We start from the raw sequence: 15,409 nt of genomic DNA on the forward strand, positions 1-15,409 counted from the left end.
TCAGGCGCAGAACGAACTTCCGGTTTTATAATATTAAAACCTGTAGCCTATGAATGATATCCGGAATAAACATAAGGTACTCAAAAATACCAATTAGACTGATTATGTTGAACAAGAAATGCTGCTGTTTAAGATTTTTTTGTATGGTATTCTCTCTGAATTTATTAATGTGTTGCTAATGAATGGTAATCTTATTTATCAAGTTTGTTTGTCAGTAGGGGTGTAGCAAGTGATGATGATGCAGATCAGATGATGTGAAGTACCACTATAACTGAACAGGGGTACGTTGTAACTATGTTAATGATACACATCTAATTAAGAACACAATAATTTGCATATGATAAACGTTCATATGACAAAGGCATTACTTTATTCTTTGAAGTAGACAAGTCTACCTCATTTATGATAATTTCATAAATGCCTGTCATCAAATGTTTTGACTCTAACAGATGGAATGAAATATGGAGATTACGAGCAGTATTCAAGCTCAAAAGTTCATTCAAACAATACAAATTAGGAGCAGAGCAAACACAGACCTTAGAGGTGGGATCAGGTGCCATGGAGGAGTGAGCATCCCCTGCCGACCGGTCACACCTGCCGTGTGCTCCTTGTCATGATCGGTAAATAACAGAAAAATCCATCAAACATTCAGTGTGTAAATAATGGCCTAACAATAAGTATGAAAAGCATCAGTCAGCATATGATTTAATGATAGATTGTATTTGCTGACAAGGTCATTGTATCGACCATAGAACTTACGAAATGATGACTTTAAACGAGACTGTTACGAAATGATGACTTTAGACGAGACTGTTGATATTCTTGTTTCATCAACTTGTTTGTTAATAACTTACCTCATTTTAGAAATTGTTCATACGTAGAGCATGCTCTTGCATATCGAATAGACTGAGAGATATACACCCCATATGCAGGTGATAAGGGTATATTGCTGCATAAGTAAGGGAAGTTTATGATTGAAAAGTTAAAGTCATCTCGTTTATCATAAAGCTTTGTTGTTAGATTACCATTAATGTCTTTTTCTAGTGAAATATCCAAATATGAAACAGATGTGTCAATCTCTGTTGTATGGAAATGATGTAAATTGCCCATATATTCAATCTTGCCAGTTAACATTCCGCGGTCTTAAGCAGTACTTTCAGAATGCTTTTGAAAACTTTGCACTTGTCTCTGAAAAATAACCTGACGATATTTTTTTTCGATTCTTGGTTATATGCATATTTTGTCAGCATATGAAGTGAGACTTCAGCTTTAAATATCTGACAATAAATTAAATTTGATGCTTGATTGTATGAATCATTATACAAAAATTAAGTGGGTTCGAGGGCAAGATGCATTTTGTCGAACCCAAGAACCAAACTTTTTGCTGAGGCCTTTAGGTTGAACGGAGGGCATATTGCTTTGCTACTGTCTGTCGGTCAGTCTGTCTGTCTGTCGGTCACCAACAGTTTCCATTCAATTTCTTCGCAGAGGTTGCACATACTGAAATGAAATTTGGTATACAGATTTATCGTAAGAATATCTAAGTCAAGTTTTGTTTTGGGTACGATTGAGCAATTTTTGATAGTTATGCCCCTTGGACTTTGAAAAATTCCAATTATTTGCAGTTTCTGTTCATTTTCTTTGCAGAGGTTGTACATACTGAAATGAAATTTTTTTGGTTTACAGATTAATCATAAAAATATCTAGGTCAAGTTCTGTTTGGGTATGATTGAGCAATGTTTGACAGAGTTATGCCCCTTGGACTCAGAAAAATTCCAATTATTTTGGGGGGGGGGGGGGCTGGGGGGCTAAGTGTTTCACAAGCATCTTTTGTTTAAATATATATTCCTTGTGACAAGCCCTTTCTTTGGGTATCAATATATTTGACCTCTTTACCTTGGAGTCTGACCAATTTTTGCAAAATTTTACCAAACTTTAACCTTGGCTATAACTTTTGAACGATTGGTGCTAGGCTGGTCTTACTTCACATGTGTATTCCTTGTGACAAGACTTTTCTTTTGGTACCAGTTTGATGTTTTTCTGAAAAACATTAACCTTGGCTATAACTTTGGAACAACTAAGGCTTGGGCTTTCATTTTCACAGGTGTATTCTTAGTGACAAAACTTTCCCTTGGCCACCATTTATTTTAATTCTTTGACCTTGGAGTTTTACTTACTTTTGAAAAACTTTAAACTTGGGCATAAGTTCTGAACAGTTGGTGCTAAAGCTTTCATATTTCACATGTGTATTCCCTGTGACAAGACCTTTCCTTGGGTACAGTTCTAACCCTTTTCCTTGACAGTGGAGCTTGACCTATTTTTGAAAAGCTTTAACCTTGGCCATAACTTTTGAACAGTTGGTGCTAGGACTGTTATATTTCACAAGTGTAATCCTTGTGACAAAACCTTTCTTTGGGTACCAATATTTTTAATCTCTTGACCTTGATCTTGGAGTTTGATTTGCATATGAGAAACTTTAGCCTTTGCCATGAGCTACTGTATGGAGGCATCAGTGTTTCACCAACACATCTTGTTTTAGTATAGATTTATATAGGAACCAGATTTTAAAGGTATAACAAAACAATCTCAAAGGTTAATTACAGTAAAACACACTTACAATGAATTGATGCTTACAGCAAAGTGATTTAAACTATAAACTATTGTGATACTAATGGATATAACTAATTACATTTATATTCAAATCAAAGTCATCTGTCCCTTGCTTGTTATAAGCGTGTTTTACTGTATTGAGAACATGTATTACAAAATGATGTCCACATAAGCATGATAAGCAGCTTGAATATGACATCTTTAATAATATTTTGTAATAAAATAAAAAACTGCTTGTGTAAATCAGAAAGGTAGCCCAAAAATTATTTTTGGCAGTGTTTGAACAGTGATAAAGAATGTGTCCTTCTAATTAAGTTTTTCATGTCACAGGTAAATATGGAGGACTTCAAGTATTTGTTTAAAGTTGTGTTGATTGGTGAAGCAGGAGTTGGGAAGACATGTCTGGTCAGAAGATTTACTCAGGTATGTAACTTAAGTTTAAGCAGGGACAGATGTTTTTTAATCATTCTCTCACAATTCTTTAGATCAGCTTAGCCACTCAGATGACCTTTTGCTATGAAAAAAAGGGAAGATAACGAACAGTGATCAATCTCCAAAAATCAACAAACAACACAAATTTGTGAACAGGGCATGACTTGGGCCCTGGAAATTCTAGAGGTGGGATCAGGTGCCTAGGAGGAGTAAGCATCCCCTGTTGACCACTGGACCAATTTCAATTAAACTGTCTCAAAGTATCTTTGGGTGAAGGGAAGAAGGGCAGTGCTCCTTTCCAAGGGGAGATAAGCAAGAAAAGGCAAAAATAGTGTGTAGTCATTTAAAAATCTCAAAATTGCCACTGAGCCAGAATAGTTGAAACATTTATGAAAGCTTCTTGACATTGTGTAGATTCAAATTTGATCAAATCATGACCCTGATGTTAAGGTGAGATAACAGAAGAGGATCAAAGTTTTCATAGAAATATATAAGAAGAAATCTTCACAAAATTTTCTTCTCAAGAACAGCTGGGCCATGATCATAATAATATGTAAGCATCATCAGGTAGGGCAGATTCAAGTTAGTTCAAATCATGCTTCATTGTGGCCAATGGGACTCTTATTTTCATAGTCAACTTGTTCACCTGAGCAACTCAAAATCACAGCATTTTGAAACCAGAAGATGAAAAAAAACATGAAAAAAATGTAATTTGTAATTTGATGAAGGAAAAAAATATTGAAAAGTTAATCTTTTGATGTATTTTTTCCCCAAGGGTCTGTTTCCACCTGGACAGGGAGCTACCATTGGTGTGGACTTCATGATCAAAACTGTGGAAATTAATGGGGAAAAAATTAAGGTAAATTCATTTTTCAGTAAATCAATTAATAATCCAGAAGTTTTTTTATCCAATCAAATTGTAACCAGGTTACAACCAGAATTAAATTATAAAAGTAAAATAAAGAATATTAGCCACATAGATTTTTTTTTTCAATCATTGTTTCTCAGAATCCTATAAACTGATAAAAAAAACTATATATATTTATAAGGGTGATGACAGAAAGGCAGACTTGTGAACATCATAGAAAGTCTACAATTCGTTAATTTTTTTTAGAAATTTGATATTTGTATCATTTATAAAAAATATGTATATATATCAATCCATGCAGCCATTTTGTTTGTACATGTATCATCTGTTCTTAATGAATTCCATTGGGAATCACTGTCCCATGTGCATTGAAATTCTTCCTCAGCTTCAGATCTGGGATACGGCCGGACAAGAACGGTTCCGTTCCATTACACAGAGTTATTACCATTCTGCTAATGCCCTTATCCTGGTGTATGATGTCTGTAGTCAACTCTCCTTTGATAATATCCCACACTGGATTCATGAAATTGAGAAGTATGCCAATACCAAAGTGTTTAGCTACCTTGTTGGTAAGTCACATGGTAAATATACTTCCAAGGAAAATTGAAATGCAATAGAGTATAAATTCATATTGCATATCTAACAGAACTTTGAATTGCAGGAAATAAGATTGATCAAATAAATAGGAGAGAGATTCCATCATATATTGGAGAACAGTTTGCTAAACGTTATGAGATGAAATTCATAGAGACCTCTGCCAAAGAAGCTGAGAATGTGGATGCATTGTTTTATGATATTGCCACTGAATTAACAAAACAGGCCCATCAGCAGGCTCTGGAGTCTGACAAGAGTGTCAATTTTAAGGCCCACAACACCTCTACTATCTCAAGCTGCTCAGCTTGCCTTAAATTTTAATGTCTACAGATATGGATTTAATCCATTCTGATGTACCGGTAGGTGTTCTTTAAATAAAACAACATTTCCTAGTCCAATTTACAACCATTCTGTCAATGTATTTTGTTAAAAAGCTTAAAAAAATTCCATTGAAATTCATTTTTTGAAAGAGAAAATTGAGTCACAATGCTTGTAAATGTATTCAACAAAGAATGTTTTATGTTAATCACTATTTAATGTTTTTCAAACCCAATTTTTTAAAACTTATTTTCTCGTGTATTATTTGAATGAATTATACTAAAAGTTTTATTAAAAAAATCTCCTTTTTTTGTTAAAAGTAAATTATATTAAGAAAACTTTTGCAGTGCAAAAGAGAGCGAGTCTGATGGTTGAGTGCCTAATGCTGAGTTCTCTGTTGAAATAGTTCTCTGCATGATTTGTAATAATATGTGATTCTTGTGACAGGTTTTTTTTTTCTTTTTTTTTTAAGTTTGACAATTGTTTTTAGTATTCTTATAAAATATGCTCATTATACTGTATAATGTTGTTAGAATGTGCCATGTTTTAGGAAGAAGGCGTGTATTGAGTACATTGCTTTCATTGTCTATAAATAACAAGTATCTACATTGAACATTGACTTAGTATATTTTGGGCTTTGAAATGCAAACGTTGCTGCCAATTGAAACTTTCTACAACTTAAACCAGATAAAAAATTGATGACTGTAAACGGTATTTTTAAAGTTTTTTTTCAATGTATCATTTTTGATTTCAGACAATATTACAAAATTTCAATTAGAATTTAAGCTAATAGGTCCTTTAAAAGAAGAAAACACTGTAAAATTACATATTTTTGTGGGGTCAAGTTTCGTGGTTTGAGGGAAAAATGTGGGTTCATGGGGATTTGATTTCATGGCTGAAGAATTGTTGTGTAGTTATACACAAAAAAATTTTACGTTTGATGGTAGACATGAATTTGTCGGTTTCTCCCTACCTCAAAAACAATGAAAATTAACCTCCAACAAAAATAGGTGATTTCACAGTACTTTACAAAATTTAAAGCATATTTAGTTGTTTTATATATATACATTGTCAATCAAAATGTTGATTTCACACTCAGTAACTGTTGATCAGACATTCCTGATATCACAGCTGATTACCCCCCTCCCCTTCTTTGTATTGGTATAGTTTGTTTCACTTTTTTGCATGGCTAAGCTGTTATGAATTGTGCTTTTTTTAAAACTCTAGTCAACACTGTTTAGTTTATTTTTTGAATTCTCGGATTTTCATCATTTTTTTTCTTTCTACTAATCTTTATACACTAATATCAGAATGTTTTCATACCAATAGTGCCAATTTTATTTTCTTTCTCAGCATTGTTTATTTGTAAATTGTTGTTATAATTATGCTCTTTGTCAGTTTGAATTTCATTCATTAGGATATATTGCATAGTTTTAAATGGAATAAACACCATTGAAAGACAGATGTTAACTGAAGAATTTTTTTTTTTAATTAGTGCTTTCATCTTCTGTACTCTTGAAGTTTCATCAAGTATTATTGCACGAAAAGGTATTTTGAAAAACACCAAATTTTTTTTAGTTATTTATGTATATATTATTTTATTTTTGTTTACCAACTTCCATTTGTTCGATATATCTGAAAAAAAAAAAATCCATTAGCAGTTGTTAATTTTTCTCATGTACACAGTATACGTATGTTGATAAAAACTGCATGTTGGTCATGGATTGTATGTTGCAAATATAAAAATGCCAAATTTTGGTGATAATCATTAATTAACTGCACTTACAGAATCAGAATCCTCTTCAGTAAACAGACATCCAGTATTGTAATAGGAAATCCACTACATTCAACTTTTGCTTGACACTTTTTTTTACATGTGGTGCTGTTGCATCAAGTTATTAAGAATACTCAACATTTCCATTGTTTTTGTCTGTATGCTGAGTACTTTATAATAAATTTTCTGACTGAGGTTAACTTGTTTTTATTACATTTCTGTAACCTTTTTTTTTTTACTTTCATATACCTCACATAACAGGTTAACAGGCCTAAGACAGAAAGGGGGTACAGTTTTATATAACAGATTAACAGAAGACAGAAAGAGGGTACAGTTTTATATAACAGGTTACCAGAAGACAGAAAGTGGGTACAGTCTTATATAACAGGTTAACAGGTCTAAGACAGAAAGAGGGTACAGTTTTATATAACAGGTTACCAGAAGACAGAAAGTGGGTACAGTCTTATATAACAGGTTAACAGGTCTAAGACAGAAAGTGGGTACAGTCTTATATAACAGGTTAACAGGTCTAAGACAGAAAGAGGGGACAGTTTTATATACAGGTTAACAGAAGACAGAAAGAGGGTACAGTCTTATATAACAGGTTAACAGGTCTAAGACAGAAAGAGGGTACAGTTTTATATAACAGGTTACCAGAAAACAGAAAGTGGGTACAGTCTTATATAACAGGTTAACAGGTCTAAGACAGAAAGTGGGTACAGTCTTATATAACAGGTTAACAGAAGACAGAGAGAGGGTACAGTCTTATATAACAGGTTAACAGGTCTAAGACAGAAAGTGGGTACAGTCTTATATAACAGGTTAACAGGTCTAAGACAGAAAGAGGGTACAGTTTTATATAACAGGTTACCAGAAGACAGAAAGTGGGTACAGTCTTATATAACAGGTTAACAGGTCTAAGACAGAAAGAGGGTACAGTTTTATATAACAGGTTAACAGAAGACAGAGAGAGGGTACAGTTTTATATAACAGGTTACCAGAAGACAGAAAGAGAGTACAGTCTTATATAACAGGTTAACAGGCCTAAGACAGAAAGAGGGTACAGTTTTATATAACAGGTTAACAGAAGACAGAAAGAGGGTGCAGTTTTATATAACAGGTTAACAGGCCTAAGACAGAAAGAGGGTACAGTTTTATATAACAGGTTACCAGTCCTAAGACAGAAAGAGGGTACAGTTTTATATAACAGGTTACCAGAAGACAGAAAGAGGGTACAGTTTTATATAACAGGTTAACAGAAGACAGAAAGAGGGTACAGTTTTATATAGTTAAAGTATTTTTTAATTTTATAACACTGTTTGTGCAGAAAAGAGATGCAGTGAGCTTTTCTATTCTATTCTAAGAGTATCTTGTTGCCCGTGCGGCACAGTGGTTAGAGCATTTGCTCTAGAGTCACGGTGTAAATAGCTGATCCATAGATTGGGGTTTGAATCCACTGTGTGACATTGAAACAGGTCATTCAAATGAGACTGTATTTAAACTGAGTACCTGTGTCGCAGTAGGTGCTGGCACGAAAAAGATCCCTCACTGCTCAAAGGCTATAAGTACCAAATACAGGTCTAAATTTTTGAATATTGTGCATCTATCTGTTTTTCGTGAGTATATTTTCACATTTTAAAGTCACCTGCATCACTCAGGTGACCTTTTGCTATCTGTAAGTGTTTTCATCCATCACCATTTGTCGTACAGTTGTCATAAACGTTTGAACATTTTAGGCTTCTTCTCTCAAACCACTCAACTAATTTCAACAAAATTTAGCATCTATGGGAAAAGGGGAATCAAATTTGTGAATTTCATGATGTCTTCCACCTGGGGACTAAGGGCTGGTGTTAAAACCATCAAAATTAATGAAATCACACTGTTATAATAAGCAATGGTTCCTCTACTAAATTGTGAAATTCATGGCCCCAGTGTCAGGGTTTCTGGTGTTAGGATGGGGCTAATGTCACAATTGATCATATGGTGAAAATGCATGATTTTTTTTTTAAATCTTCATTTCCATGTTCATTTGGCAAACATCAAACTAAGAGCATGGTTATGGTGAGCAATGGTGCCTATTCAATTTTGAAATTCATGGTCTCTGGGTCAGTAATTTTGGTATTACAGCAAGGCTTAATTGGTCATATAGTAAAAACTCATCATTTCCATGAAAATCTTCTCTTCCCCTTATATTAAGCACTTGGGGGTTCTGATGTTGGGGCAGGGCTCTATTGATAACATGGTGAAAATTAATAAATTCTTTAAGAAATTTCTTCTCTTTCCTGAATATTTAGGGGGAAAAACTAGAAAACTAGATAAATTGTTATGATGAACAAGGGTATCTCTTCAAAAATTGTGAAACTCATGGTCCTTGGGTCAAAGGTTATGGTGTTATGGCGGGGCTCTATTGATCTAACAGTGAACATTTAGCAGACAAACTAAGTGCATGATTATGATGAGCAAGAGTGTGACTTTCAAAAGGTATGAGGTATGAAATTCATGGTCCCTGTGTCATGGGTTCTGGTGTTATGATGGCATTCTATTGATCATATAGTGAAAATGTAGGTATTCTTTAAAAATCTTCTCTCATTGAATATATTAAGAAGTCAAACTTAATACAAAGTTATGATGAGCAAGCATGCCTCTTCCAAAATTGTGTAATTCATGACCCAAGGCCTAGGGGTTCTGGTGTAAGAACATTGATCATAAAGTGAATATCAACGAATTCTTTAAGAATTTCCTTCCCTCTCCTGAATATAAGGGAGAAAAACTAACTAAATGCTTATGATAAACAAAGGTGTCTCTTAAAAGTTGTGAAATTCATGATCCTTAGGTCAGGGAATCTGGTGTAGTGGCGGAGCTCTATTGATATAGCAAAAATTTGTAAATTCTTTAAAAATCTTCTTCTCTCCTCTAATAAGACAAAGTAAGGGTATATCTATGAGGAACCTCTTCCAAAATTATGAAATTCATGGCCCCTGGTCTGGGGTTTTGGTTTTATGGATTAAGGACTCTATTGATCTTATATTGAAAATGCATGTATTCTTAAAATTCTTCTTCTCTCATCTTGTATATTTAGAAGACAAATTAACTTAATACAAAGTTATGTTGAGTAAGGGTGCTTCTTTAAAATTGTGAAATTCATGGTCCCTGTATCAGAGGTTCTGTTGTTTGAGCGGGGCTATATTAAACATATAGTGAAAATTAATAAATTCTTGAAGAATCTCCTCTCTCCCTTTATTTTTAGCAGGCACTATGTGTTAGTGTAATAAGTGCATAGTTATGATTAGCAAGGGTACCTCTTCCAAAATTATGAAATTCATGACCCCTGGATCATAGGTTATATGGTTTAAGGGTGGAGCTCCAGAGATGATAGTGAAAATGCATTAATTGTTTGAAAGTCCTTTTCTCCGATCCTGGTTATTTAGCAGACAAACTTAGTACATGGTTATAATGAGCAAGGGTGCCTCTTCCAGAATTGTGAAATTCATGGTCTCTGGGTCAGGGGTTCCGGAGCTATGAATCAAGGGCTTTATAATCAAGAAGGGTAATTTTTACTTTGAGAGAAGTTACTCCCTATTGCTTAAATTTATCCATGGCAATTAATCACTAATCACTGTAAATAATGTTATTGATAGGTCCCTTGAATAAAAGAATTATACAGGGATTTGTAATGTATAATATGAAAAATACTGTGATAGTTTTTGATGGTCAGATACTTGTTAATGATAAATGAATGAACATTATACAAAAACACTAATATTTCATGCTAAAAATATTATTTAAAAACCAGGAGAGGCAAAAAGCTTAAATTTAGTATGTGACTGTAGTTTCATGCTGAAGTACTGTAAACTGTTTGTTTCAGAGAAAACCATGCAGAATTCAGATAAAAGAAATATATTGAGCCTATAGACTCTTTAAAAATTGGTGTATAATGACAAATAGGAGCATAACAATAGCACTGACATAAACCTATATGCAGATAGATCTACTCTCAGAGTTGCTGCAGATTACTACACTAACTATTTTGTTGATCCTTGATTGCTCCAAATTCTCTTGTTTTAGCACAACATATTTGCTTTATAAAATACATACATGTAATTATTAATTTGCCATTCTATAGATCCGGCCTTTACAGGTCTGAATTATACTCAGATGATTGCAAAGGTCCTTGGGACCAAATTCAGCAAACTTTTTATAAAACATTCTTGAGTATAAGGGGATTCAAGTTTGTTCAAATGAAGGACTGTCATTTTAAGGAGGGATAATTGAAAATTTGGAGTAGCCATACAAATTCTTGAGTGGTCAAGAAACCCTGACACTTAGGTGAAAGCTTCCTGACATTGTGTAGATTCATATTTGTCCAAATCATGGACCCAAGGATAGCATTGGACCAAAGTAGGGGGATTGAGCTTTTACATGTATATTGGCAAAAATGTTTTTTTTAAGAACTGCAGAGCTCAAATATGGTTAGTCATATTAATATGCAAACATCTTCATGTAGTACAGTTTCAATTTGGTTCTAATGTCATGATCCCATTGAGGTAGGGTTGGGCCACAATAGGAGAACAGAATTTTACATGAGAATATACAGCTGTATAGGAAATAAAAAAAAAATTAAGAGTAGCAGAGCCATGCTTAATCATATTGGTATGCAGACATCGTTTACTAGTAGTTATGTGGATTCAACTCTCTCAATTTATGGGCCCTGGGTTTAGAATGGGTAAAATCTGGGATCAAATTTTACATAAAGCATTCCTACAGAAAAAAAAAATCATAAACAGCTAAGCTATTTTATTCAAATTTATGTTGAAGCATCTGTATGTTATTTTGATTCAAGTTTGGTTAACTAAGAGTCCCTTGGGGCTAGGGTGGGACCATAATATGCTGTCAAAATTTTTCATGTGAATTAAGAGGGGGAAAATGTTATGAAAAACAACAGGGCTATGGGGAATTAGGTGAGCATTGTGGACCATGGGCCTTTTGTAAAGTTAAAGTATATCACTAATGGAGTTATCAAATTCAGCTTGTTAGCAGTTCTTGGTCAAAAAGTAGATGCAGTTTTATAAAGCTAAAGTGCATCATTGAGTGAGTTATATAGCTAAGGCACTAGTATTTTATTTCAGGAGTTTTCATAATTTTGGTTTCCATGATCATATAAGCTAGCCTACTTATGAAGAACTTTTCCACAGCAAACTGGCCAATTTCAACCATAATTGGCACATAGTATCCTAGGATGAAGGGAATTCAAGTCTCTTCAAATGGAGGGTAATGCCTCCTTTATCCAAATGAGATAATCAAAAAAAGACAAAATAGGGTGGACCATATAAAAATCTTATTCTCAAGAACAACTGGGTCAGAAAAGATGAATCCTACTTTAAAAAGTGTAGATTTTACACTATATTTCCCCCAAATTTTTCATAGGCTAAAAAAGTAAACATGCTCTTGAAGAATGGTGATAAGCTGAGTCAGCTAGGCTAAGGTGACTCAGGTGAGCGTTGTGACCCATGAGTTGTATAATTCTGCATTGGAATCAGTTATGATCAGTGTTTCTATTGAAGACAGCGGTCCTTTCTACGTGTTGATAAACATGCTACAGAATTGTGAATTTATGACACTAATAGTGTATCGTAGGTATACAGGCTCTGAACTACAGGGGTATGTTTCATCTGGCCTTGTAATATTATTAAACACATTCCATTCGAATAATGAATATGTTCAGGAGGTGCTGTGAAATTGATCAATCATTTCTATTTTTGATATCTTTAGGTAAGAAATTGACTTTTTACTGTTTTGTGTCCTTTTTATTAAATAACTAGATTTCTTGTAATCAAGACAACATTTCGATCAGTAACTGTTATCAAACGTAAACAACCGTGGCACGGCACTTCGGTCAAAAGACCATTTGTATGAATCGCTGTTTTCTAGGTATATTTTGATATCAGAAAATGATTATCTGACATCAAAAATTCGATTTTTTGCTCTTAAAATAAACGAGATTTCTATTTTTTTAAATTTATGATATCAGAAAATCCTATCAAAATTTCGAATGATTAAAATCAATTTGTGATATCAGAAATTTGAAACTGGATTTTTTCGTATCACAAAATCATCATGCTTTTTTATATTGAAAATTGATAAGTGTTTAACTTTAAGCTCTGTTACAACGCACTTTGAAAAATTACGCACTTTGAAAAAAATTTTCAAGGTGCGTTAATTTTGAGACCACGAAACGCACATTGAAAAAAAAATATTTCATTTCAAAGTGCGTTAATATCGACCATATAAACGCAATTTGAAAAAAAAGCACGGTTTGGTCAATATTGGTATGATAAATAATTATTTGAACCTGGTTGGATAACTTTTTCGGTGATGACGTCAGGATCTGAGATATAGACGTTTTAAAGATTTCTAGGAGTTGTCTTGTTTCCAAAGGTTCTCGTAACTGTTATAAAAGGGAAACGGGTCTTTTAGAAATAATAGAGGAATGATTGTTTAATAGCACAGTTTCGTTTCTTTTCTTTTTTAAATATTATCCAGTCTCTAATAAGTTTGGTAGATGTAGGGTCGATAAGTGACTTAAATCATCGCATTTTTCTTAGGGAAAAGGGAGCAATTATGATTTTTCCATACTATGAAAATTTTCTCTCTCTCTCTCTCTCTCTCTCTCTCAATTATATTCATCTATCTATCTATTGTGTACATATATGAAACAATGGATGACTCATTTATTTGACAGTAAGAACATAAACCTTAGCCACATTACTCACTCGACTGAAATTTTTACTTCGTTCAATAATAACTTTTTTCTCAAAAAAGTTATGCAGTCAGACTAATTCTAAATCTGTAATTTGATATCATAAAAACGCTAGACATGTCAAATAGCATGTTTTAATTACCATGTAAATGTCTTTTTTCCGAGGAATCATTGTGGATACATTTTGAATAAAGGTTATGCAGCTCTCTTCTTTAATATAATAAGGTGCGTTTTTTTTTTTTTCCAGGAAAGCTTATCTCAATTTTTTCATCTATTTAAGGAATGAATTTTTAAATAGCTACCCATTTTATACGGTATAAACTGGGTTGGGGCAGTTTAGGCTTTATAAACCGCGAAGCTTTTTAAATCTTCTTGCCAGAAAAACGACACTTTGTGAGTGCAGAAAGGTCAAATAATTGATTACTAGTATGTAATAGACTGTATTTTGGCCCATAATTTTTTTATGTAAAATATTGGAAGGAAAACTTTGAAAATGATATTATATACATGTATAAGATGCAATTACAAATTTCATATCCCCTCTCCCCTCGAGAAAACTGAGGGGTTGGAGTTAAAACCATCAAAATTGATGCAATCTTTAAAAATCTTCTATACATTAAGCAGTTAAACTGTTGGCATGATCGTAATATACATTGAATCCTCTACCAAAATTTTAGAATTTATGGCCTCAGGGTCAGGGCTTCTGGAGTTATGGTGGATCATACAGTGAAAATGCATACATTCTTCGAAAATCTTCTCTGCTCGTGGGTATTAAGCAAACAAACTAAGTGCATGGTTATGATGAGCAAAAGTTCCTCTCCAAAAATTATTAAATTCGTGGCCCCTGGGTCAGGGGTTCTGGTGTTAGGGCAGGGCTCTATTGATATTATAGTGAAAATATACAAATTCTTTAAAAAAAAATTCTTCTCTGTCCCTGGGTAATTAGCAATCTAGTGCATGATTATGAAGACCAAGAGTGCCTTTTTCAAAATTGTGAATTTTATTGCCCCTGGGTCAGGGATTCTGGTGTTAGGGAATGGTTCTTTGATTTGATTACACATCTAAAGTGAAAATGTATTTATTCTTCGAAATTCTTTTTTCTCCTTATCTGGGTATTAAGCACAAAAAAACAACAACAAAAAAAAACTTAGGTGCTTGATTATGATGAGCAATGAAGCCTCTTCAGAATGTTAAATTTCATGATTGCACAGAATGACAAGTCTATAGATGAAATTGACGGAGAAATCATATTTTCGAGAAATTAGAGACTTGTTATATTTTGGTAGTTGGGGGGGGGGGGGGGGTTGAGTGGCTATGAAGAGATGTATGTTATCCACGATTCAGGTGCCTGTGCTTCAATCTGATTAAAATCAGCTGTTTGTTTGGTTACGTTTACTAGACACTACGCCACAGTGGCGTATTGCTTAGTAAACGTGGCTATTCAGGTGCCTGTGCTTCAATCTGATTTTTTAATCAGATTGCCTGTGCTTGTGACTCTATACATTAATGATTTTTTAATCTAGAGATTCTGAGAATTGGGGAAGTTTGTGAATGAAATACAGGTCCGTAGGAAGCAATTTCACTTTGAGGGGGCACAACCATACATTTTCAGTTGGGGGGCACTATCAAGTACCAAAATGTCTTGACAAGCAAAAAAAAAAAAAAAAAAAAGTCATCAGATGTTTTGATTGAGGGGGCACAAGCATATAATAGCTATGTTTTCTATAGTGTTCTATATATCGGCAAAATTATTGGGGGGGGGGCACCCCCCCCCCGTGCCCCCCCGGTTCCTACGGCCATGAAATAATTGAATTCTCTGTATATAATTGACATCTTGTTCATTTATAATTGACATCTTGTTCATTTATCTGTATATAATTGACATCTTGTTCATTTATATGTATATAAATGACATCTTGTTCATTTATCTGTATAGAAATGACATCTTGTTTATTTATCTATATCTATCTATATATATATATATATATATATATATATATATATATATATATATATATATATATATATATATATATATATATTCAATTTATATGTA

The 15,409-nt window shown here is 33.5% G+C and overlaps 2 protein-coding genes across 3 annotated transcripts in view; both read left to right on the forward strand.

Moving 5' to 3' along the window:
* Positions 1-61: 61 nt before the first annotated feature.
* Positions 62-6,791, forward strand: LOC133173759 (ras-related protein Rab-30-like). 2 transcript variants are annotated; one of them, XM_061308784.1, is made up of 6 exons: positions 62-76; positions 219-281; positions 2,941-3,033; positions 3,818-3,901; positions 4,296-4,479; positions 4,572-6,791. In XM_061308784.1, the coding sequence occupies exons 3-6, from the start codon at positions 2,947-2,949 to the stop codon at positions 4,823-4,825; spliced, it is 609 nt and encodes a 202-aa protein (XP_061164768.1). In that variant the 5' UTR covers positions 62-76; positions 219-281; positions 2,941-2,946; the 3' UTR covers positions 4,826-6,791. The 2 variants fall into 2 exon arrangements, with proteins under 2 accessions (XP_061164768.1, XP_061164766.1); XM_061308782.1 differs by lacking the exon at positions 62-76 and having other exon boundaries at positions 216-281.
* Positions 6,792-12,293: 5,502 nt separating this feature from the next.
* The window catches only part of LOC133173223 (uncharacterized), a 36,373-nt gene continuing 33,257 nt past the window's right edge, over positions 12,294-15,409 (forward strand). Inside the window, exon 1 of the mRNA XM_061308199.1 lies at positions 12,294-12,365. Coding sequence (XP_061164183.1) covers positions 12,305-12,365 — 61 coding nt within the window. The 5' untranslated portion in view covers positions 12,294-12,304. The remainder of the gene's footprint in view (positions 12,366-15,409) is intronic.

Source organism: Saccostrea echinata, unplaced genomic scaffold (genome assembly GCF_033153115.1).
Source record: "Saccostrea echinata isolate AGI-Se365-2 ecotype Australia unplaced genomic scaffold, CSIRO_AGI_Sech_v1 ptg000056l, whole genome shotgun sequence".
In the NCBI taxonomy this organism is placed as follows: Eukaryota; Metazoa; Mollusca; class Bivalvia; order Ostreida; family Ostreidae; genus Saccostrea; species Saccostrea echinata.